Source organism: Pan paniscus, chromosome 2 (genome assembly GCF_029289425.2).
Source record: "Pan paniscus chromosome 2, NHGRI_mPanPan1-v2.0_pri, whole genome shotgun sequence".
NCBI lineage: Eukaryota > Metazoa > Chordata > Mammalia > Primates > Hominidae > Pan > Pan paniscus.
The window spans coordinates 128,020,777-128,045,739 of record NC_085926.1 but is presented as its reverse complement, the minus strand read 5'-3'; the positions used below and the strand labels follow the sequence as shown (position 1 = coordinate 128,045,739).

Sequence of the window (24,963 nt, the reverse complement as noted above, 5' to 3'; positions counted from 1 at the left end):
AAAGACTAGCTGGAGAATCCTGCCAGGAAAAGTCCCCTCAGCCTCCAACAGCTCTGCTCACTCGAAGCTGGAAGATGTGGCTCTAGAGACGCATCAGGAACAAGCCACGACTCCCCACTTGGAGAAATCAACGGGGAAAGAGACAGAGGCAAAGGAGAACCATCTCAGTGGTGAGGCGACACTGTTTGACTCATCGTCCCTGTACCTCCCAAAGCCACTGCCCTCCCACACCTGGGCAACAGTGGCCCCAGCCCCAGGCCCAGCACTCTTGCAGGAAGGAAGAGGACTGAATGGAGGGCGTGGCAGGCTGAAAGGACGTGGCTTCCTCAAACCCCTTGGTAAAGGGCCTCTGGGGCCACCTGGCAGGGAGGGGCTGGCACACCAGGAAGTAGCCTTCTCCCGGGAGTTCAGCCAGAGCCCAGGTCCTGTCCCCAAGTGGCCTCCAGAGCCACCTTTTCAGAAAAAGTACACCCCGCCCACCCCTGTTCCCCCTGCATAAGGCCCTGCCTCCTCCCTGAGCCTCCTGCTGGTCTCTTACCTAGAAGCGGGGATAGTCCTCGGCCCTCCAGCCAGGGGATGCAGACCTGGACGTGCTGGAAATGCTTCTGGTGGATGAGGCGGCTGTAATACTCCCTCAGAGGCCCTTTGCCTTCACAGAGAAGAGCAGACACTGCCATGAACCCGTCTCTGTCCCTGCCACATGGCCCCAGGCCCAAGACACTCCCCCTAGGAGGGATCCTTTTCCCAGAAGCTCCACCCCTTGGCAGCTCCAGTCAGGCCCTATCTGGGCCCTTCCAGAAGCAACTCAGGAGTCCCAAGACCTGCAGGGGTATGTGCACCCTGACCCCTGATGCATAGCCCTGCACCTGCAACCAGCTGGCCTCGGGCTGCAAACAAGGCGGGGTAAGCACTGGCCTGGCACGCGACCGCCCACTGGGTGGACCCAGCCTTCTGTCTGTGTTGTGCACAGGGGACAAGAGGACTCCCTCTGCCCTGCCACAGCCCCCAGAGCACATGGCGCGGGTTCCAAGCCGCGCCTGCCCTGCCACAGCCTCCAGAGCACATGGCGCGGGTTCCAAACTAGTGCTGGGAGCCTAGAGGCCAGAGGAGGGAGGAGAGCAGGACCAGCAGCTGGCCCAGACTCCGCCTCTTCCCACGCCGCTTCCGCTTTTCTCCCTCCTCACTGAATCATCTTGAAAGGGCTCAGCAGCAGTAACTGGGACAGGGGCTCTTCTGTTTGAAAAATTAAAAGAAGCTTGGTTAAGGCACCAATGACATGGCCGGGCACAGTGGTTCATATCTATAATTTCAGCATATTGGGAGGCCAAGGCGGGTGGATCACCTGAGGTCAGGAGTTCAAGACCAGCCTGGCCAACATGGTGAAACCCTGTTTCTACTAAAAATACAAAAATAAGCTGGGTGTGGTGGGCACTTTTAGTCCCAGCTACTCCGGAGGCTGAGGCATGAGAATTGCTTGAATGTGAGAGGCGGAGGTTGCAGTGAGCTGAGATCGCACCACTGCATCCCAGCCTGGGCGACAGAGACTGTCTCAAAAAAAAAAAAAAAAAAAGACACCAATGACGTAACAACAAAAAAAAGATGCTTGGAAACTACTGAAAAAGTAGAAAGCTTGGTATCTACAGATTCAAATCTGGGCTCCCTGCCCTGCTGTGAAACCCTCTGAGCCTCAGTTTCCCGCATGTCAAGCAGTGTAAGACCCTATGGCAGAGAGGTGCAGTGAGGATTAAGGAGACAAGATCGTGGGAAGCACAGGGTAAAGGCTGTGTGCCCCTCCCCCTCCACCATCCCCCAACCAAACAGACACCCAGGGTCCCAGGCGGTACCTGTTATCACACAGACGAGAGAAGGAAGGTTCTGTCCGTCAAGAGTCAGTTGTTCAAACTCTGTGTTTTAAAAAAAGAAACAATTCTACATGGAATTTCTGATATAATTTTTTTTTTTTTTTTTTTTTTTCTGACAGACTCTCGCTCTGTCACCCAGGCTGGAATGCAATGGCATGATCTCAGCTCACTGCAACATCTGCCTCCCAGGTTCAAGTAATTCTCATGCATCAGCCTCCCAAGTAGCTGGGATTACAGGCGCCCACCACCATACCTAGCTAATTTTTGTATTTTTAGTAGAGACAGGTTTCGCCATGTTGGCCAGGTTGGTCTCGAACTCCTGACCTCAGGTGATCTGCCTGCCTCGGCCTCCCAGAGTTCTAGGATTGCAGGTGTGAGCCACCATGCCCATTCAGAAAAAAAATTTTAAATAAACAGTAGCCAGAGTCCCCTGGTCAGGTGGAGAAAGTGCACTGCTCTGGCAGGGAGGCCACCAACCTCTGTGAGATACTCTCCTGGAGGGGGCATTTCAGCCTGAGGGCCTGGTCACTCAATGACCCAACTGGGGATTCAGGGCGGCCCACATCCACCACCCCTACTGTCCCCAGGCTGCCCCACCCAGTAGCCCGGGACAGGAACATGCTGCAGACCAGGCAAGCAGCTCACAGCTCAGTGGCCCCGACAAGCCCAGAGCTCCTCACCGCAGCCACACACCTACTTTCTAAAGCTGCCAGCAAGATAGAGAAGTCTTCCTCCTCTATGAGAAGAGAATTGAATGTCAGGGGCCTGTTTCTAGACACCACTCTTCCAGCTCACACGCCCTCCCCTTCTCATTGAGACCATGGCGGGGTTGGGGCATGCAGGACTGGCAGGGGTGAGGAGAATACAGGTTGGCCAGGTGCCCTTCACACCAACCCCAAGTGCCCCAGGGGTCGTGCAGACCTGTCCAGCTTGTGCTGCTGACCAGCAGGGCTGGCCGCTCGTGGAGACGCGTCACCAGCCCGCTCCCAGCATCCCGCTCCATGAAGGCCGACGGCTCTGTGTCTGGGTCCTCAGATTCTGAGCTGAAGGAGTAGAAAAAAACCCTGTGAGAGGCCACAGAGCAGGCCCAGGACCCAGAACGGGCATCTCCTGCCATGGTGAGTCCTGCAGGCTCCCAACGGTTGGGGTGCCCGGCCGCATCAGCAGCACCAGGCCACCCCTGCCAATCGAGGCCTGGGCTTGCTTTCTCTAATATTGTTGCTGGGTGCTAAGGTTACAACAGCAAACAAGACTGACTAATTCCTTTTCTCCACGGGACTTACTGTCTTGTCATCCCCTGGACTCAAGATGAGGGTGCTAGGATGCCCTCCCACACCACCCCAGCTTACCCAGGGGCACACCTCAGGGTATGTGGACCTGCACAAAGGTCCCTTCCTTAGCCCCATGAGACACCCCAGGGGACACATAGGTCCACAGATCCTGCCACAGGCCTGGGAACCCATTGGCAGGAGAGTAAGACCCTTTAACATTCCTTAAAGGGTCAGAGAGTAAATACTTCAGGCTTTATGGGCCACAGGTTCTCTGTTGCAAAACGCGATTCTGCTATTGTAGCTCAAAGGCGGCTGTAGACAACTCAGAAGTTAATGAGTGTGTTGTGTCCCAGTGAAACTTGATTTACAAAAGCGGGAGACTGGCCTGTAGCCTTAGTTTGCCAATCCCTGGATGAGTGGGTTCCCAGGTCTGCAGTGAGAAGGGGAGAGGCCAGGGCAGTGGTGAGCAGGAGAGAAGGCAGCTGAGGGTGGGAGGCCTACCGGGCCCTGAACGGAGAGTGCGTGCTGCCCAGCTTCATGAAGAGCCGGTGCTGCAGGTCCAGAGGTGCCTCTTTAAAGAAAGATGCCGGCTTGTCGTAGACGGTCACAGCCCTGCAATGAAATCATGGCAGGGCTATTGCATTAGTCCAGCGTGGAGGCTACTTTCTGCTCAAACCACTCATTTGGGTTCCGCGCCCAACGTCACCCATCCTCAGCAAAACAACCTTTATTTCCTTCTTCCTGGTTTCCAGAAATTTCCCCTAAAGACCTGAGGAATCACCGAATGAAAGGGGCTTTTTACAAACTGGAAACTTAAGTGGAGTGCCAATACACAACATGGATTGCACCAGGCTAGGTCTAAGATAAAACCAGACTGTGGACAACAGGACAGATAAGACACACATGGCTCTGCACTGCCTGGGTCTGTTATTGTGTGGAGGAATGTCTTAGTCTGTTGCTCCTGTGGGTGTCGCTAAAGCACGAACCAGGAGTCTTCATCCTTAGAAAGCAGTTAGACAGACACCTGAGAACCAATCTCAAACTGCAGCCTTCCACAGAACCTTCTGGAACCTTCTGGAATGCAACTCATTACTGCCAGAGGCTCTTTGATGAGAGTCTACTCTCCACCATTTGTCTTCAAAGAGAATACCCACATATTATCTTTCTGTGGAAAGGTAAGTTATTAGCGTTTATGCAGTCTGGTATATTAATTGAGAGCTTTACTTCAAAGAATGTCACGTTTACGATTCAGTCTCACAGACTGGGTTAAAAAGGCAGTGTTGACTATTAAGTTGTAAATTACTATGATGATCATTATTATTTAAGCAAGCTGTGAGAAATGAGCATTATCTCACAATATCTGCATTTTAGTGAACCTAAAGGAAGAGTGTATTTGCTGGAATTACAGAAGCCTGAGAACCACAGGGGAATTCTCACAGCAGTGTATTCAGGGTCCAAAGCTGATTCTATTTCGCATGCTAAATCCTTCCTCAATTTATTTTTATTTCTTTCTTTATTTATTGAGACAGGGTCTCCCTCTGTCGCCCAGGCTGGAGTGCCTTGGTGCAATCTCAGCTCACTGCAACCTCGCCTCCCGGGTTCAAGTGATTCTCCTGCCTCAGCCTCCGGAGTAGCTGGGATTTCAGGCACCCACCACAAAGCCCAGCTAATTTTTGTATTTTTAGTAGGGATGGGATTTCACCATGTTGGCCAGGCTGGTCTCGAACTGCTGACCTCAGGTAATCCTCCTGCCTCGGCCTCCCAAAATGCTGAGATTACAGGCATGAGCCACCGTGCCAGGCCCTCAGTTTTATTTTTCTATTTATTTATTTAGAGATGGATTTTCACTCTTGTCCCCCAGGCTGGAGTGCAGTGGCGTGATCTCAGCTCACTGCTACTTCTGCCTCCAGGAATCAAGCGATTCTCCTACCTCAGCCTCCCGCATAGCTGGGATTATAGTCACGCACCCGTAAGCCTGGCTAATTTTTGTATTTTTAAGTACAGACAGGGTTTCACCACGTTGGCTGGGCTGGTATCGAACTCCTGACCTCAGGTGATCCACCTGCCTCAGCCTCCCGAAATGCTGAGATTACAGGTTTGAGTCACTGCACCTGGCCCTTCAATTTAATTTTAATAAAATTATCAAGGAAATAAGCCACAAAAGGACAATGTGCAGACTTTAGAACAGAGCTGTCCAATAGAAATATAATGTAATCCACATGTGTAATATTAAATAATTTAGTCACCACATTAGAAAAAGGAAAAAGGGGTGAAATGAATTCTCCTAGTAAACTTTAACCAATATATTCAAAATATTATTATTTCAACATTAATGAATACTTAAAAATTCTTAATGGATATTTTATGTTCTTTTTTTTTTTTTTTTTTTGCTTATGAAGGCTTGGAAATCTAGTGTATATTTTACACTAACAGCATATCTCAATTAAGATGGCCACATCTCAAGTGCCCAGTAGCCATGTGTAGCCTGAGGCCATGACTCTGGGCAGTACAGCTTTAGGTGAGTCTAGGGCAGGGCAGAGAGGGGCACCTGGGATCAGATGTGGAGCCTGGGACCTTGTTTAGCACCCTTTGGTGAGGGCATTTTCTTTCCATAAAACCCAGGTCAAGCGTGCCTCACAAAGGGACCAGTGGAGGTGCCTCAGTTTACTTGGGAGCTTGGCCTCTCCAGCTTGCCCTCCTACTGCCTGGAAGATTAGTGTCCTCTTGCCTTCTCTAGCCCCTTTCCCAAGAACCCTCCCAGAATTTAGTCCTATGAAGGGCCAGGAGTGCAAGGAGTCACCCACACAATGACAGGACCCACCAGCAATACCAGAAGTTGGCCAGCCCTACTCATCCAAATTCCTTTCTGCCAGCTGGACATCACAAGGATTTCAGACTGCCATCCTGTGACAACTCCATTTTGGGGTCTGGGGATGTAAGGGTTACTGTATTAGTCCATTCTCACTCTGCTAATAAAGACATACCTGAGACTGGGTAATTTATAAAGAAAAAGAGGTTTAATGGACTCACAGAGCCACATGACTGGGGAGGCCTCATGATTATGGCAGAAGGTGGAGGAGGAGCAAAGTCACATCTTACATGGCAGCAGGCAAGAGAGTTGTGCAGGGGAGCTCCCCTTTATAAAACCATTAGATCAGGCAGGGAACAGTGACTCACATCTCTAATCACAGCACTTTGGGAAGCCAAGGTTGGTGGATCACCTGAGATCAGGAGTTTGAGACCAGCCTGGCCAAAATGTTGAAACCCCATCTCTAATAAAAATACAAAAATTAGCCAGGCATAATGGCTCATGCCTGTTGTCCCAGATTCTTGGGAGGCTGAGGCACGAAAATTGCTTAAATCCAGGAGGCAGAGGTTGCAGTGAGCTGAGATCAAGCCACTGCACTCCAGCCTGGGCAACAGAGTGAGACTCGGTCTCAGAAAAAGAAAAAAAGAATTAGATCTTGTGAGACTTATTCAATGTCATGGGAACAGCAGGGGAAAGACACATCCCGTGATTTAGTTACCTCCCACTAGGTCCCTCCCACAGCATGTGGTGATTATGGGAACTACAATTAGAGATTTGGGTGGGGACACAGCCACACCATATCACTTACTGAGCTGGGCATCTTCTTCCTTGAATGCATATTGGCCACTGAGGCACTTCCTGGTTAACCTCATTCCACAGCTGAGAAAACCCAGGCTTGGCACAGGCAAGGGATCTGACGCAACGTCTCCCACCTTATTAGTGAAAGGACCAAGACTGGACCCACAACTGTGCTCCTGTTTTGAGTCACCATGTGGCCCCCAAGATCAGATCTCAAAACAAGCAGACATGGGGGCTCAGAAAGTCCCCAGCCTAGAACTTTCCTGTCAACCCAATGGCACTAAAGGCTAAGCTGGCTGCTTATTATTCTGGATTCACACTAGAATGACCTTGGGATGTGTTTTACACATGCCGATGTCTGGAGTTTCACCCCCAGCTAACTGACTATGAATCTCTGGGTTGGGGCCTGGGCACTGATGTTCATGCAGAGCTTCTGAGATGATCCTATTGCATTGCCAAGGTCGACACCTGCACACTTTTTCATTCATTTAATTATTAAATATGTAATATTTATTATTATTTTTCCAGACACGGAAGTGTTGCAAAAATAGTACAAAGACATCCTTTATACCCTTCGCTGAGATTCCCCAGTGCTACCATTTTACCCCATTTGCTTTATTATTTTCCAAGTGGCAGAAGAGTTATCCTTTACCCCTAAATATTCCTGTGTATTCCTTAATAACAAGGACTTTCTCTTATATAACCAAGGCAATGATCAAAATCAGGAAACTAACCCTGCTACAATACAATTTTCTAATGGACCTCATTCAGATTTCGCCAGTTAACCCAATGATGTACATTGAAGCAAACGATCATCCCAGATCATGCATTATTTTCAGTTGTTGTGTCTCTGTAGGTCCCTTTTAGCCTGGAACAGATCCTCAGTTTTTCTTTATCTTTCATGGTATTGGCATTCTTGAAGAACGCAAGACGGTTATTTGATAGAATGTCCCTTACTTTGGATTTGGCTGATGTTTCTTGGCAGTGATATTCTTATGCATTTTGGGTGGGACTATCACAGCAATGGTGTCATGTTCTCTGTGCATTGCATCAGGAGGGACAGGTTGATGGTTTACCCCATTACACCAAAGTGAATGTTGATCGTTCACTGAAGGTGGGCGCAGGTTCATTTCATTATATTGCAGAAGCCATCATCAGCCATACTCACTCTGATTAACCGATCATCTTACGTAGCCATTTATCTAACAAGGCTGTAAGGGTCCTGAACTCAGGGTAAGCAAGCCTTAAAGCAGAAGAGAAGAAAGAAAGGAAGGCTCTGGAACCTGGAGCTTTGGCAAAGGGGGCAGGTGTGGGGAACGCACCGCCAAAGTTGCTCCTGGCATTAGGATGAAGAGGAAGGAGAACATTCTATCTAGAAGGGGTTTGGGGTTAGCCAGAGGGGTGTGGGAGAGTCAGAGTCTGCCCACTTGTGGTTTTGCTGAGGGCTACACTGTGGTAGACAGGTCTTTCATTGCTGCTTTTGAAAATTTTGTTTCACAATCCTTCATCTAAAACAGAGCAATTTCCTTTTTCTACGTTTTGGCCCACTTTGCTTCATCTGTCTTCTCTTCTCTTATTTTTAGAGACAGGGCCTTGCTCTGTGGCCCAGGCAGGAGTGCAGTGATGTGATCATAGGTCGCTGCAGGCTTGACCTCCTGGGCTCAAGCAATCCTCCTGCCTTAGCCTCCTGAGTAGCTGGGACCACAGGTGTGCACCACTGCACCTGGCTAATTTATTTTATTTAGTTCAGTTGTTGTAGAGACGCGGTCTCACTTTGTTGCCCAGGCTGATCTTGGACTCTTGGCTTCAAGGGATCCTCCCACCTCGGCCTCCCAAAGTGTTGAGATGACAGGCATGAGCCACCACGCCCACCTCTGTCTTTTCTCTTGGGATTAATGACTTCCACATTAGCTCCAGGAATAATTTCTGTGAAGGTGATGCCTGGCTTGACACTTCTGGTAACTCCCGTTGTTTATCTATTGCTTATCTCCAGAACCCATTTGATGCTTCCTACTTCAAAGTGCACTAGCGCCTGTCAGCTTGAAGGCATCCCCTGAGCTGCTGACAAACAAGACCTTTTTACCCACAGATTAACCTCTTATTTGTTTTAATAAATGATCAAAAGTTGGTTTGCCTCCTGTGCGTATGTTGGTTGGGGCCAAGAGGGGATCGTGGTGATTTCTGTCCACCTGGGACCTCAGGCCTCCTGGTGGCCCGTGAACAAAAGTGAGGCAGGCAGAGCAATGAGCAGTGTTCCTCGTCTGCCTCTCTGCCATCAGTATGTCTGCCTGTGGTTGTCTTTGGCACGTTATCAGGATGTGTCACTCCCTCATCTTTGTTCCCTCTCCTTCTTTACCTTCACCTGGGCTGCTAAGTGCTGTGGGAGAAACATTGCGTTTTTGCGGAGATTGTGGCCACAACAAATTTAGGTTTCCCACCCTCAGGTTGCCCCTCACTGGTCTCTGCCTCATACCTTTGAAGAAAACAACTCGTGGAAGTCGTCTTATTCATAAAGGTGAACATTTCACAGAGCAGGGCACTGTTGTGGGTTGAATTGCATCCCCTCTCCCACAAAAGACTTCTTGGAGTCCTGACCCCCAGTACCTCAAAATGTGACATATTTGGAGATAGTCATTACAAAGGTAGTCAAGTTAAAATCAGGTTGATAGAGTGGGCTTTATCCAGTATAATGGGTGTCCTTATGGAAAGGGGAAATTGGCCAGGTGCAGTGGCTCATGCCTGTAATCCTAGCACTTTGGGAGGCTGAGGCAAGAGGATCACTTGAGGCCAAGTTTCAAGACCAACCTAGCCAACATAGGGAGACTCCTATCTCTATTAAAAAGATTATAAATAAAATACGCCAGGCACAGTGACTCATGCCTGTAATCCTAGCACTTTGGGAGGCTGAGGCAGGAGGCTCACTTGAGGCCAAGGTTCAAGACCAACCTGGCCAACATAGCAAGACCCCAATCTCTATTAAAAAATAATAAAAGAGGCCAGGCGCAGTGGCTCACACCTGTAATCTTGGCAGTTTGGGAGGCCGAGGCGAGTGGATCACTTGAGGTCAGGAGTTCAAGACCAGCCTGGCCAACATGGTGAAACCTGTCTCTACTAAAAATACAAAAAAATTAGCTGGGCACAGTGGTGGGCACCTGTAATCCCAGCTACTCGGGAGGCTGAGGAAGGACAATTGCTTGAACCCAGGAGGCGGAAGTGACAGTGAGCCAAGATTGCACCACCGCACTCCAGCCAGGGTGACAGAGCAGGATTCTGTCTCAAAATAAATAAATAAATAAATAAATAAAATTATATATATCTATATATATACACACACACACTACATATATGTGTATTTTTGTGTGTAGATATAGACATAGATATAGATGTAGATATATGGAAAGGGGAAATTTTGGACACAGATGCACACAGGGAGAAGACCACATGAAGACTGGACTTCTGCTGCCACAAGATAAGGAGTTGGCGGAAGCTGGGAGGGAGATCCTTCCCCTAGCATCCTCAGAGGGAGCCTGGCCCTGACAATGCCTTCATCTCAGCCTTCTGGCCTGCAGGTGTAAGATGATGCATTTCTGTAGTTCTAAGCCATCCAGCTTGTGGTATCTTTTTATAGCAGACTGAGGCATTTAATACAGCAGCATTCTGAGCCCTTCCCATATAAACTCTTCATTTAATCTTCACCACAACCGCCCTGCCCTTAAGTGCTGTTGTTATTGTCTTCATTTTATCTTCTTTTTATCCATGATGTCTGCAGCACAGAGAGGTTCAGTAATTTGCTCATGGTCACTTGAGATAATAAAACCCCACTCTAGGGAACCTCTCATGCCTGCTTCTGGCTGTCACCTTCCCTCTCCCCTTTCCTCCTGTCCCCTTCCTCTCCATCTCCTTTATGAGGCCTTCTTTGCTGTCCCATCTCTTCTTTGCATTTTTACTTTTTATTAATTTTTTTTGAGGGGGGAAATGGGGTCTCGTTATGTTGTGCAGACTGATCTTGAACTCCTGGCCTCGAGCTATCCTACTGTCTCAGCCTGAGTAGCTGGGATTACAGGTGTGAGCCACCATACCCAGCTGTTATCCCATCTCCTAAATGTCTGCTTCCCCAGCATCCCTGCCCACAGTTCCTGCCTCAATAGCCCCTTCTGAGCCTCAGTCACCATCTGTGCTGATGAACTGCTGCTTGCCCTCCTCCCAGGCAGGATGCCCCATGGCCACTGCAGGCTCAGCCCATCCACAACAGATTCACAAAGCCGGTCCTTCAATGCTGGATTTCGTAGATTTCCCAGCCAGCAGTACCACCAGCTTAAAACCCTGCAGCCATGCCTAAATCCTCTATCTTCCTGTACCCCACATCCCCACGACCAACCCTTGCTGATTTTATGGCTAAATCCCCTCTTTACAGTCAGGAGCAGCTGCAGAATTTGCAAGGCCCAGTGCAAGATGAAAACATGGGCCCCCTTATTCAAAAATCAGAGGAAAAAGCACTGCTGAAGTATTAACATATAAAGCATTTTCTTTCTTCTGTGGTGTCTGTGTCTCAATTTATCATGATGCTTTCATTTGTTATTTAATGTCCTTCTAAGTAAAAAAAAAAAGTTAGCATTTTAAATTACTAGCATGGATTATACTGTTCCTCTTTACATTGTGCAATGCCAGATTTAAATAGGAACATTGGACTCAAATGTGGAATCACAGAAATGACATAATTTGTACTTTGTATGTGGCATTTTTTTGCCTCACAGAAACAGTGAGACGTTGCAGGAAACTAATTCTTCTGTTTTTGTTTGTTTGTTTGTTTGTTTGTTTTTGTTTTTTTCCCCTGAGACAGAGTCTTGCTCTCTTGCCCAGCCTGGAGTGCAGTGGTGAGATCTCAGCTCACTGCAACCTCTGCCTCCGGGGTTCAGACCATTCTCCTGCCTTAGCCTCCTGAGTAGCTGGGATTACAGGAGCCTGCCACCACACCGGCCTAATTTTTGTATTTTTAATAGAGATGGGGTTTTGCCATGTTGGCCAGGCTGGTCTCGAACTCCTGACCTTGTGATCCACCCACCTCGGCCCCCCGAAATTCTGGGATTACAGACATGAAGCACCACACCCGGCCATTCAGCTGTTTTTATTTCACTTTTTCACACCTATACAATCTGCCACCACTCTCTACCTTTGGCTTACTGATGTGTAAGGAAGAATTGAAAGGAAAAACAACTATGACTCTGCTATCTTTGCCTCTCCTATGTCACCAGTTCCAGTGGAAGTGGTTGGTTACTACAGGGAATCAGATGAGTAGAAAAGGCTGGGAGAGGGTTCCTTGTTTGTTTCTGTTTCTTAGAATGCCATTGACTTGGTTTTCAATTCTGATTCTATAATAAGAGAAAGTGCGACCTCTTGGTGCTGTCAGCATCTCTCGCAGACTCCGTTGTGGACCTAGTAGGCTTCCCTTATGCTCACTTGGAGCCTTGCTGGGCTCCCATGCACTGTGGACCCCCCAAGATTCTATGCTCAGGGCACAGCAGACACGCCATAGGGAGTGCGGTGGCAAGGGACAGGGGTAACTCATATTGTTGGTGTCTTGTCTGCCCACGCACGTGTTCTATTGACCCATTGGATTTCACTGATAAAACATAGATTCAGACTGGCTGCAGGGGCTCATGCCTGTAATCCCAGCACTTTGGGAGGCTGAGGTGGGCAGATCACTTGAGATCAAGAGTTCAAGACCAGCCTGGCCAATATGGTGAAACCCACTCTCTACTAAAAATACAAAAATTAGCCAGGCGTGGTGGCAGGTGGCTGTAGTCCCAGCTACTTGGGAGGCTGAGGCAGGAGAACCACTTGAGTCTGGGAGGTGGAGGTCACAGTAAGCCAAGATGGTGCCAGTGCACTCCAGCCTGGGTGACAGAGTGAGACTCTTTCTCAAAACAAAACAAAACATAGGTTCAAACATAAAATGAGGAGGAATTTTAAGACAGTGACAGCAGAGCATTAAGCCAAGCTCGGGGTCCCTCTCAGCACGGGACCCTGTGTGACTGCATAGGCCAAACACCCATGAATTCATCTCAATTTCCATCCCTCTCACACTCTTCCCCACTGCTGTGGTCTCAGTTGGCACCTTCCTCATTTCTACTCCGGAGGACTGCCTGTACCCTGATTTCTTCAAGGGTCTCTCCAGTCTATCAGACGCAGGCCAACCCAGGGTTTCTCTGCATTGCAATCCAACCAGCATCACCCCCCTGCTTACCAGCCTGCAGTAGCTCCCATGTCCCTTCAGGTTAAAATTCAGACTTCTTAGCAAGGAACTGCTTATTTCTCCAGCCTCTGTGACAGCCTCACACCCTACAATCGAGCTCTGCTGATCCTGAAGAAGCTCCCTCTGAGACTTTGCACACCTGTCTCTGCTACTTGAGGGTGATTTCCACCTGGTTACCTCCTGGTGTCACCTCCCACCTGGAAGCCTTCCTCATCTCTGGGGTGGGTCAGATGTAGCCATTTTTGCCCTCTCCCTACACACCCTGTGTTTCCTCTCTCCCAGCATTCATCTCGTGACGTACAATAAGCAACTGACTAACTTATCCTTAAGGCCAGGGCCATACCGGCTCTTCTTGTTGACTAATGAGAGAGCAGCGAGCACTTTTGCCCTCTAATGGCATCTGTGGATCACTAGGTGGAGGCCTTGGGACTCTAAAGAGCCAAGCTATTCAAGTGCTACAAATAACACCGCATGGCCCCCGGTCTTTCCTGTTTCCTCCCTGCATCTATCAAGAAGGAGCAGCTGTTTTTTGAAGCCCTGCTTTCCTTCCCATGGCTTTGCTCACCCCCACCCTGCTTGGCCTCCAAACTCAGAGCTTTAACTTTCCTATAAATACAGTTTCTCTCCAAGTCAACTTGATTCATTCATGCAGGGTCCTAGTTCTCTCTCTCGGCCATTCCAATTCTCCTCTTTCCATTACATTTCAGAGAACCCAGGCTGGGCATGGTGGCTCACACCTGTAATCCCAGCACTTTGAGAGGCCAGGGCAGGTGGATCACCATGAAAGGAGCCGGGCACATTCCTCAGCCCCGGGCTCAAAACAAACAAGCCCAGTACAAACACAGCCCATCCTCCCATCCCACCACATATCGCCATATATCTCTCAAACTTCCTGAGCCCAGTACAAACACCACCAGGAAAGTCTCCGATAAGAGGACAGCCATTCAAAGTTTTACTGAAAGAGCGGGAACCAAAAGAATTCCTTTGTTCCCCTGTAACTTTCAGGCTATAAAAAGCAAACACTCGCATTGTTCAAGGCCCTCTTGTATGCTGTAGAATAGAAAGACCAGGTTCGAACTTGTAGTAAAGATCCTTGCCGCTTGGCTTTGACTCTGGACTCTAGTAGTCTTCTTTGAGGAACTAACAGTCTAGGCATAACATCTGGGGGCTCGTCCGGGATTCCCCAAGCCCACCAGACCCCTGGTCAACGGATCTGCTAGGATCGATCTACTGATAGGTGAGCTGGCTCATCTCTGTTTGTCTGTCTGTGTCTGTTCTGAATCCGAATCTGTGACTCGCGAGGTCTGAAACTGGAGCTGGCAAAGTCCTGGCGGATGCGCTATAGGATGGCCAGCGGAGACCGGTGGGAGACATCCCCTGGCTCTCATCTGATCTATATTGCAATCTGAGCTGCCCCGGTTTGGCGGGCAGCAGCTGTTTCTGATCTGAGCTGCCCCGGTTTGGCGGGCAGCAGCTGTCTCTGATCTGAGCTGCCCCGGTTGGGCGGGCAGCAGCCGTCTCTGATCTGAGCTGCCCCAGTTTGGCGGGCAGCAGCCGTCTGATCTGAGCTGCCCCGGTTTGGCGGGCAGCAGCCGTCTCTGAACTGAGCTGCCCCGGTTGGGTGGGCAGCAGCCGTCTCTGATCTGAGCTGCCCCGGTTTGGTGGGCAGCAGCTGTCTCTGATCTGAGCTGCCCCGGTTTGGTGGGCAGCAGCTGTCTCTGATCTGAGCTGCCCCAGTTTGGCGGGCAGCAGCCATCTCTGGTCTGGGCTGCCCCAGCGCGATCACGATCCAGGCAGCTAACTCTGACCCGGGCTTCCGGTGCACGCTTGCGATCTGAACTGCCCCGGTTTGGCGGGCAGCAGCAGTCTCTGATCTGGGCTGCCCCAGCGTGACCACGATCCAGGCAGCTAACTCTGACTAAGGCTGCCAAAGTGCGCCTGTGATTAGATATCATTAATAAGTCAGATCAGATTTCCTTTACAAGGATTCAAACCCACATTCCTTTACAGGAAAAGACTACAAATTATTACAAGATAAGTAATACCCAGAGCACTCCTCTATCTCTCCTTACAAGTAATTTCAAAGAAGTTAGAGCAAGAGGCCATGATCTTAGTATAGAAATCAAGAAAGGAAAGCTAATTACTCTGTGTCGCTCCGAATGGCCTGCCTTTGATGTAAGGTGGCCGCCCGAAAGGACCTTCCGACTTGCTGTTATCACTAAGGTAAAGTCCAAGATTTTCCTACCTAGGCGTGCAGGCCACTTAGATCAAATCCCATATATCCTCATATGGCAGGACCTTGTTAAGAACCCGCCTCCTTGGCTGTCCCCTTTCCAATTAGCCTCTGAACCCTGTAAGGCACTGGTTGCTCAACCACTAAAATCCAAGCAACCAACTGCCCCCCCCCATCCTGTTCTACCTGACAGCGGGGACCCACTGTTCACAGAACCCCCTCCGTACCCCTCTGGGCCCCAGGCCCCAGCCCCCCTGGCTGAGCTGCGGGAAAGAGCAGGCGGACGGGAGGCGGCTGGCACACACAGGCCCGCTGAAAAAGAAAGTAACTTTGAAAGGCCGGCAGGGCGGACGCGAAGGCACACTTCGTGGACTAGCCCCCCTCAGCCACCTGACTCCACGGTGGCTTTACCCCTTCGGGAAATAGGACCCCCAGATGACACAAGAATCCCCAGGCTCCAGTACTGGCCATTCTCCACCAGTGATCTGTATAACTAGAAAACTCAGAGTGCTCGGTTTTCAGACAACCCCAAAGATTTACTGGCTTTACTAGATAGTGTCATGTTCACCCACCAGCCCACTTAAGATGATTGTCAGCAGCTCCTCCGAATCTTGTTCACCACGGAAGAGCTGGAGAAAATACAGATAGAAGCTAGAAAGCTAGTCCCAGAGGACGACAGTCAACCGACTGCCAACCCCGACCTCATAAACGCAACCTTTCCTCTGACCAGGCCAGCATAAGACTACAACACGGCAGAAAGTAAAGGACGGCTACACCTTTATCGCCAGACTCTAATGGCAAGTCTCCGGGCAGCTGCTCGCAAGCCCACTAATTTAGCTAAAGTATATTCTATTCTGCAAAGAAAGACAGAGAGCCCAGCTACCTACTTAGAAAGATTAATAGAAGCTTTTAGACAGTACACCCCCATAGATCCAGAGGCTCCAGGAAGTCAGGCAGCTGTTGTAATGTCTTTCGTAAATCAGGCAGCCCCAGATATTAAAAGAAAACTCCAGAAATTAGAAGACTTAGAAAGAAAGCGGATTCAAGACCTCCTTCAGATAGCCCAGCAGGTTTACAATAACAGAGATACTCCAGAGGAAAAGCAATTTAAGGCCACTGAAAAAATGACCAAAGTCCTAGCAGCAGTAGTACAGAAAGAGCATCTACAGCCAAAGTACACCCAACCTAGGCGGCCCCCCCAGCATGATAATCTAAGCAAAGACCAATGTGCCTATTGCAAAGAGGCTGGCCACTAAGTAAAAGACTGCCCCAAAAAGAAACCACGAGGACAAGGACCCAGACCCCCTAAGCCTACACCCGTACTAGTCACTCAAGACGAAGACTAAGGAAGACGAGGTTCGGACCCCCTCCCCGAACCTAAGGTAACTTTGCAAGTGGAGAGGTCCCCAGTCCAGTTCTTAGTCAATACAAGAGCACAGCACTCGGTCTTAGTTAAAACTAATAAGAAATTATCCTCCAAATCCTCGTAAGTACAAGAGGCCACAGGAGTTAAGAAATACCCATAGACAACACAAAGAACAGTAAACCTCGGAGCCAAGAATGTAACCCATTCTTTCCTAGTCATCCCTGAGAGCCCCTGTCCCCTATTAAGGAAAGACCTGCTAACTAAAATGAGAGCACAGATCCATTTCCTCCCTGAAAGGCCCATCGTGACCAACTCCCACAATCAACCCATGTCCGTCCTGACTATAAACCTAGAAGATAAGTACCGGCTCCACCAGGAGAAAGCGGCCCCTGACCAGGACATAGCAACCTGGCTCCAGCAATATCCAGAAGTGTAGGCAGAAACGGAGGGCTTAAGTCTAGCAAAACACCGTCCTGCCTTATTTATTGAACTTAAGCCTAGGACAGACCCCGTGCAGGTACTCCAATACCCAATGCCCCTAGAGGCCAAGAAAGAGATTGCCCCGCATATCCGCCGGCTCCTTGACCAAGAGGTCCTTCGCCCATGTCACTCACCCTGGAATACTCCATTGTTGCCAGTACGAAAACCTAATAGTGGAAAATACAGACCTGTACAAGACTTAAGAGAAATCAACAAGAAGGTTGTGGACATACATCCAACTGTACCTAACCCGTATACCCTCCTAAGTACCTTAAACCCTAAACATCAATAGTACACTGTTTTAGATTTGAAAGATGCTTTCTTCAGTTTGCCTTTAGCCCCTCAGGGCCAAAAGCTCTTCGCCTTCAAGTAAAATGACCCTGATAAAGGCATAAGTGGCCAACTGACATAGACCAGGCTGCCGCAAGGATTCAAAAACTCTCCTACCCTGTTCGATGAGGCCCTCCATGAAGACCTAAGTGAGTACCGACGTAAACACCCTGAAATAATTTTACTACAGTATGTTGATGACCTTCTAATTGCTGCTAAGACCCAAAAAGCTTGCATCCAAAGGACCAAAGGTCTCTTACAAGCTCTAAAGAATCTAGGCTACCAAGCCTCAGCAAAGAAAGCTCAAATCTGTAAGCCAGAGGTAACATATCTAAAGTACCTGCTTAAAGGAAGGCAGCGCTGGCTAACAGATGCCCGGAAACAAACTGTTCTGCAGATCCCCAGGCCACAATCCACCCGACAAGTGAAAGAATTCCTGAGGTCAGCAAGATTTTGCAGACTATAGATACCTAGGTTCGCAGAACTGGCTAAACCCTTGTATCAGGCAACACAGAGGCAACAGCCATTTAATTAGACAGACGAAGCCGAGTTGGCCTTCCAACAGATTAAAACCGCCCTACTCTCCATGCCTGCACTAAGACTACCTGATGTTACCAAGCCCTTCCACTTATACGTGGATGAGAATAAAGGTGTCGCCAAGGCAGTAATAACTCAAAACTTAGGCCCCTGGCAGAGGCCAGTTGCCTACCTGTCAAAACAGTTAGACCCAGTAGCTGCCAGGTGGCCCCCTTGTCTCCGAATGATTGCGGCCACGGCTCTGATGGTGCAAGATGCTGATAAACTTGTCATATGGCAAGAATTGCAGGTCGTTACTCCACATGCCATCGAAGGTGTACTCAAACAGCCACCTAATCGATGGATGAGTAACGCCCAGCTCACCCACTACCAAGGACTACTACTAAATCCTCTCAAGATAATTTTCCTGCCCCCAACGACCTTAAACCCTGCCTCGCTGCTGCCCAACACGGACCTGGACGCCCCACTCCATGACTGCACCAAGATACTAGCTCAGGTGCACGGAGTTCAAGAAGACCTGCAGGACCACCCACTTCCTGACGCCGACCTCATCTAGTTCACTGATAAGAGCAGCTTCATGCATCAAGGCCAGAAGTACGCTGGAGCGGCAGTAACTTCAAAGACTGAGGTAATCTGGGCGGAACCCCTGCCCCTGGGGACATCGGCCCAGAAGGCCGAACTGATAGCGCTCACCCAAGTTCTTACCTTAAAGGCGAGGAAAAAGCTGACAGTATATACAGACAGCCGATATGCTTTTGCAACGGCGCATATACATAAGGCCATTTACAAGGAGCGAAGGTTACTGACGGCTGAAGGAAAAAAGATAAAAAACAAGCAAAAGATCCTAGCCCTGCTAACAGCCCTATAAAGGCCAGAAAAATTAGCCATTGTACATTGCCCAGGGCATCAGAAACTAACTACTTCAACTGCTCAAGGCAACTTTCTGGCAGACCAAACTGCAAGGAATGTGGCGAAGGCTCCCAGCCAACTCCTTGCACTCCAGCTCCCTGACCCGGGCCCCCAGGACTTGCCACATTTCCCTGAATATTCAGAACAAGATCTCCAGTAGATTGACAAACTTCCCCTGAAACAAATCCAGAATAAGTAGTAGACTGATACTAATGACCAAACCATCCTACCAGAAAAATTAAGACAACAAGTGTTAGAACACATCCACCGAACCACCCACCTGGAGGCCCAGCGGATGATAGACCTGATCAGACGCTCCAAGCTCAAAATCAGACATATAGCTAAGACGGCCAGCAGTATCGTGACAAGTTGCAAAGTCTGCCAGCTTAACAACGCATACCCCCAATCTCAAGCTGCAGCAAGAACAAGGCTCAGAAGAACCAGGCCCAGTATCTACTAGGAAGTAGACTTTACTGAAATAAAGCCAAGAAAGTACAGGTACCAGTACTTACTTGTCTTTGTAGATACTTTTTCAAAGTAGACTGAAGCATTCCCAACCAAAAAAGAAACTGCTCAGGTCGTAGCAAAGAAAATTCTGGAAGATATCCTTCCCAAGTATGGCTTCCCCATCCAGATAAGGTCAGATAATAGGCCCGCTTTCGTCGCTAAAGTAAGTCAGGACTTGTCTTCCATCCTTAAGGCAAATTAGAAACTACATTGCGCTTACAGGCCCCAGAGTTCAAGACAAGTAGAAAGGATGAATCAGACCTTAAAAGAGACCTTAACTAAATTGACTATAAAGACTGGTGCTAATTAAGTAGTCCTTCTCCCCTATGCTCTGTTCCAGGCTGGTAATACCCCTTACAAACTAGGCCTTACCCCTTATGAAATCATGTATGGCAGACCTCCACCCCTAGTTCCTAGCTTAAAAGATGACCTGCTTAAGTCTGAAACAGAAAATGTCTCTGAATTCTTATTTTCCTTACAAGCCTTACAGAAAATTCACCAAGAAATCTGGCCCAAGCTCAAAAAGCTATATAAGACCAGTCCCCCACCGACACCCCATCCGTACCAGCCAGGAGACTAAGTCCTAGTTAAGCGACACGGACAAAAGACCCTAGAGCCCAGGTAGAAAAGACCACTCCAAGTACTCCTGACCACACCCACCACCCTGAAAGTAGAAGGCATTGTGTCGTAGATCCACTACACCCACGTCAAGCCAGTGGACCCAACCTCCGACCTTCTAAGGCCAATCATGGCGGCGGCTGAAGCACCGGACACGTGGACTGTGGACAGAGCTAAGAACAACCCCTTAAAACTCACCCTGTGCCGGCAACATAGCTCACTGCAAACATGCAGTTAAGTAGTCTAACTCTAACTTGAGTCGCCCTAGTGGCCACTAAAGAAAACATAAAGCCAGCTCCTAATCCCTTTGTCTAGAGATTCTGGCTTTATGAAAACCAAACCCACCCTAGGCAACCTCATAAGCCCAAGAAATTAGTGGCCAGTGCAGATTGCCCCTCCTCAAGGTGCAATAGTCCAATTTTACTAAATTTTACCGATTTCCCAGTGGCACCAATAATATGCTTCAAGTATGATCAGACTGAATACAATTGTAAGCACTATTGGGGGCACCAAAGTGCCGGCTGCCCTTATAACTATTGTAACATCCATAAATACCAATGGTGAGGTAGAAAAGAACAGATAGATCCCAGATGGCCCTTCTATCGCAGACAAGATAGAGACCTTTCATATACATAGATAGTTAAAGACCCCTAGAACTCCCGCTGGACCACGCCTCAACACAAGGCTGTATACTACTCCTCCACCTCCACATGGCCTAGCAGTCACCTCTATCTGTGGCAAGGTCTAGTGCAGGTACGGCCCCTAGTCCATAGAAATATACAGCAACAAGAAAACCGCCTGACACAAGATTTACGTCCTTTTTCCTAGTTAAAATTATTGCAAGAAAGATTAGAACTTGCCAACCTTACAGGACTTCACAGCCTGTCTGGCTGCTTTCTATGTGCCACTCTAAGGCGTCCACCGCTAACCGCTGTCCCCCTGCCATAAAGATCCTCCACCTCTGCCCAAGCTAACAACCACCGAAACCTCTCATATGCCCCTATCCCTAACGTGCCACTATACCTAAACCCCAGTCAAGAAAAGTTTCCCTACTGTTTCTCAAGAACTAATTCCAGCCTCTGCAACATCACTGCAACGCCCCCTAACATCACCTTAAAGGCTCCGTCAGGCGTATTCTTCTGGTGTAATAGAACATTATCTAAAAACCTATCAAACCCCTCTGTTACCAACCTACTGTGTCTTCCTGTCACATTAGTTCCCCAGTTAACTCTACTTACTGCCGGCAAGTTCCTAAAGTATACCAGTAACTAGACTAGTGCTGTTATTCACCCAGACCCTAGACCGAGACCTGCATGAGCCATATTTCTCCCCCTCATTGCAAGAATCTCCCTCACCGCATCCTTCATGGCGGCCGGACTGGCTGGGGGAGCCCTAAGTCACACCCTCATAGAAAGTAACAAGCTGTACCAACAATTTGCCGTTGCTATAGAAAAGTCAGCTAAGTCCCTTGCCTCCCTCCAGCGGCAGCTCACGTCCCTAGCACAAGTAACCTTGCAGAACCAGAAGGCCTTAGACCTACTCACTGCTGAAAAAGGAAGAACGTGTATGTTTCTAAAAGAAGACTGTTGTTTCTACATAAATGAATCAAGGCTCGTGGAAGACCAGTTCCAACAGTTACGCAAGTTAAGCACAGAACTAAGAACACGGCAGTTTGCTTCAGCTGCAGACCAATAGTAGAACTCATCTATGTTTTCTCTGTTAGCCCCCTTCCTTAGACCCCTGCTGAGTCTACTATTTCTGCTTACCGTAGGACCTTGTGTTGTTAACAGAATTTTGCAGTTCGTTAAAGAAAAGTTTAACACTGTACAACTCATAGTCCTCAGAGCCCAATACCAACCTGTAAACGCTGAAACAGAATCAGACTTATAAGACCCAAGATTGGCTCTAAAAAAATACCTGAAAAGAAAGAGGGGAATGAAAGGAGCCAGGCACATTCCTCAGCCCCAGGCTCAAAACAAACAAGCCCAGTACAAACACATCCCATCCTCCCATCCCACCACATATTGCCATATATCTCTCAAACTTCCTGAGCCCTGTACAAACACCACCAGGAAAGTCTCCGATAAGAGGACAGCCGTTCAAAGTTTTACTGAAAGAGTGGGAACCAAAAGAATTCCTTTGTTCCCCTGTAACTTTCAGGCTATAAAAAGCAAACACTCGCATTGTTCAAGGCCCTCTTGTATGCTGTAGAATAGAAAGACCAGGTTCGAACTTGTAGTAAAGATCCTTGCCGCTTGGCTTTGACTCTGGACTCTAGTAGTCTTCTTTGAGGAACTAACAGTCTAGGCATAACAACCTGAGGTCAGGAGTTTGAGACCAGCCTGGCCAATATGGCAAAACCCCATCTCTACTAAAAAACAAAAATTAGCTGTGTGTGGTGGCACATGCCTGTAGTCCCAGTTACTCGGGAGGCTGGGGCAGGAGAATCACTTGAACCTGAGAGGCAGAGGTTGCAATCACACCACTGCACTCCAGCTTGGGTGACAGAGTGAGACTCTGTCTCAAACAAAAACCCCAAAAAGACCAAGAAAAGGGCATTCATTTATGGTATAAGAGCGGCAACCAAAAGGCAGATGTTCCTCGATGGATCTCTGCTGGGACCGTGCTTATCAGCCATTCAACCTCTTCACCACCCGGCGCACACCCAGAAAAGCCCCGCTGGGATTGATTTAGGGGCCATAAGTAAACATTATCAAGTAGGTGAATTTGCAGCTACAGAATCTGCAGGTAATGTGGATTGATTGCAGATGCACCAATGAACTGGAGGTCAGATTTTCAACTTAACCTTCCAGGAGATTTCCAGCACCCAAGAGCTAGAAAAAAGGATTCCTGGAGGGTGGTGAAGAAAATAGAAGTCTCAGAGGCTCAGAGACAGATTAATGTAATCCCTCAGCTGTCACCTGAGCTCTGGTTATAAAATGAGGCAACAGATGAAGAATAGTAAGCATAAGATTGAGGCCAGGCTCGGTAGCTCATGCCTGTAATCCCAGCACTTTGGGAGGCCAAGGCAGGTGGATCATCTGAGGTCGGGAGTTAGAGACCAGCCTGGCCAACATGGTGAAACTCCGTCTCTACTAAAAATACAAAAAAAATTAGCCAGGCGTGGTGGCACATGCCTGTAATCCCAGCTACTCGGGAGGCCATGGCAGGAGAATCGCTTGAACTGGGGAGGCGGAGGTTTCAGTGAGCTGAGATCTCACCACAGCACTCCAGCCTGGGCAACAGAGTGAGACTACAACTCAAGAAAAAAAAAAAAAAGATTGGGGCAGTCAGAAGCGACCACCGTCAGCAAAGGAAGGATGAGGGGGAGTGAATAAAGGGTCTACAGGAGAATTAAGAAAGTGTGGGCCCTTGGGTCCATTCGGTGAAGTGGAGCCAGGTCACTGGCAAGTGTGCCAGGGAATCAATTAAGGATGAATATGAAGCTTGAGGCCAGGCCAGCATAATTGCCCTGTGGGCGTCTGTATTTCTTTACATTTGCTGACTGTCAATCCAGCCACCTGTGTTTCTGTGAAATACAAAGGAAGAAATGCTGTGACTTCCCCTCACTCTAAGGTGAAACCAAAGAAAGGGAAACTGAGAGACCTGTCCGAAATCCTCCACCGAGTCACTGGGGAGGCTGGAATAGATACAGCCGGTCAACTGATCTGTTCTCTAGGCACAGCTTTTTGGATCTGCCACTTGCATCTGCTTCAAGTTTTAGAAACTTCCAGGCTCTGGCTTTTTTGCTGCTTTGGGGAACAAAGCATGTTCGGTCAAGTGTACAGCAAACCCGTCCCGCTCCTAAATCCAGTCATCTTCAAAATAGATTTTTGAGGTTTATAGTGCTACTCTCCAAATGTCATTATCATCCCCAAAGTGAAAAAAAAAAGGTTTAATTATTATGAGCAGTGAAATTACCATATAATCTTCCAATTAAATGAATAAGGCATCAAATAAGTGCACTCAAGCCTTAATTTCTACCTTGAAGTTAAGATAGGTATCATGCTTACCTGGATCATCCTACACATCCTCAAAGTGGGCAGAGTTGAAAGGCTGTCTAAGCGGGTGGGGTGGAAGGCGGTGCCCTTCCACCCTCCTGTTTGTCGAGCTCTGTTGGTCCTTCTGATTGGTTAGCGACCATGAGTGTTTCTGAGAGCCTTTTGTTGTATGCCGGGGCAGAACCACTAATCTGACCAATTCCAAGCAGAAAAGATCAAGTATAGATTTCATATCTGAGTTTTAAGTGCTAGTAAAAATTTGCATTAAGTTATCAAATGCACTGCGATCCTGGCTTCATCGCCAAGTGGCTCTGCAGTTTGAGGGACGCTGCATCCCGAAGAAAAGAAAAGAAAATTGTTCCGTTTAGATGCTTGGGGTAAAGGGGGATTGATCCAGTTACATTTCAATTAATCTGAGTCAGATGGTGTTCGCTGCATAACTTTCTAAGGTTGGTACTTGATCAAAGAACAAAGTGTGAATTTTTTTTTTTTTTTTTTTTTTTGAGACGGAGTCTCGCTCTGTCGCCCAGGCCGGAGTGCAGTGGCGCAATTTCGGCTCACTGCAAGCTGCGCCTCCCGGGTTCACGCCATTCTCCTGCCTCAGCCTCCCAAGTAGCTGGGACTACGGGCGCCCGCCACCACACCTGGCTAATTTTTTGTATTTTTAGGGGTTTCACCGTATTGAAGTTCTTTGGATGAAAAGGCATGAAGAAGTTTCTACCAGTCCTGTTTGAAATAAAATAATAGTGTAATCTAAAGATTGTAATACAAGACCAACACATTTAGAGTAACTTTTTAAAATTGGTTGACTGATGTGCTTCTCTCTCTCTCTCTCTTTCCATAGACGTGTGTGTAGCATATTACATAGAGAAATCTATGAGCCCTGGGTTATATTGGTTGCTGATGAGGATTAATAGAAGCTACTACTCACTTATTCACCTTTGATCTGCTCTTGTTCTGGTAGTGTTCTTCATTGTGTCATTCATTCA

The 24,963-nt window shown here is 48.4% G+C and overlaps 1 protein-coding gene across 1 annotated transcript in view; it reads right to left on the bottom strand.

Annotated features, from left to right (window-relative positions):
• ALG1L2 (ALG1 chitobiosyldiphosphodolichol beta-mannosyltransferase like 2) overlaps nt 1–24,963 on the bottom strand; it is a 68,904-nt gene that overhangs the window by 3,405 nt on the left and 40,536 nt on the right. Inside the window, 5 exon segments of the mRNA XM_063602696.1 lie at nt 539–649; nt 1,845–1,904; nt 2,560–2,598; nt 2,784–2,905; nt 3,635–3,750. Coding sequence (XP_063458766.1) covers nt 539–649; nt 1,845–1,904; nt 2,560–2,598; nt 2,784–2,905; nt 3,635–3,750 — 448 coding nt within the window.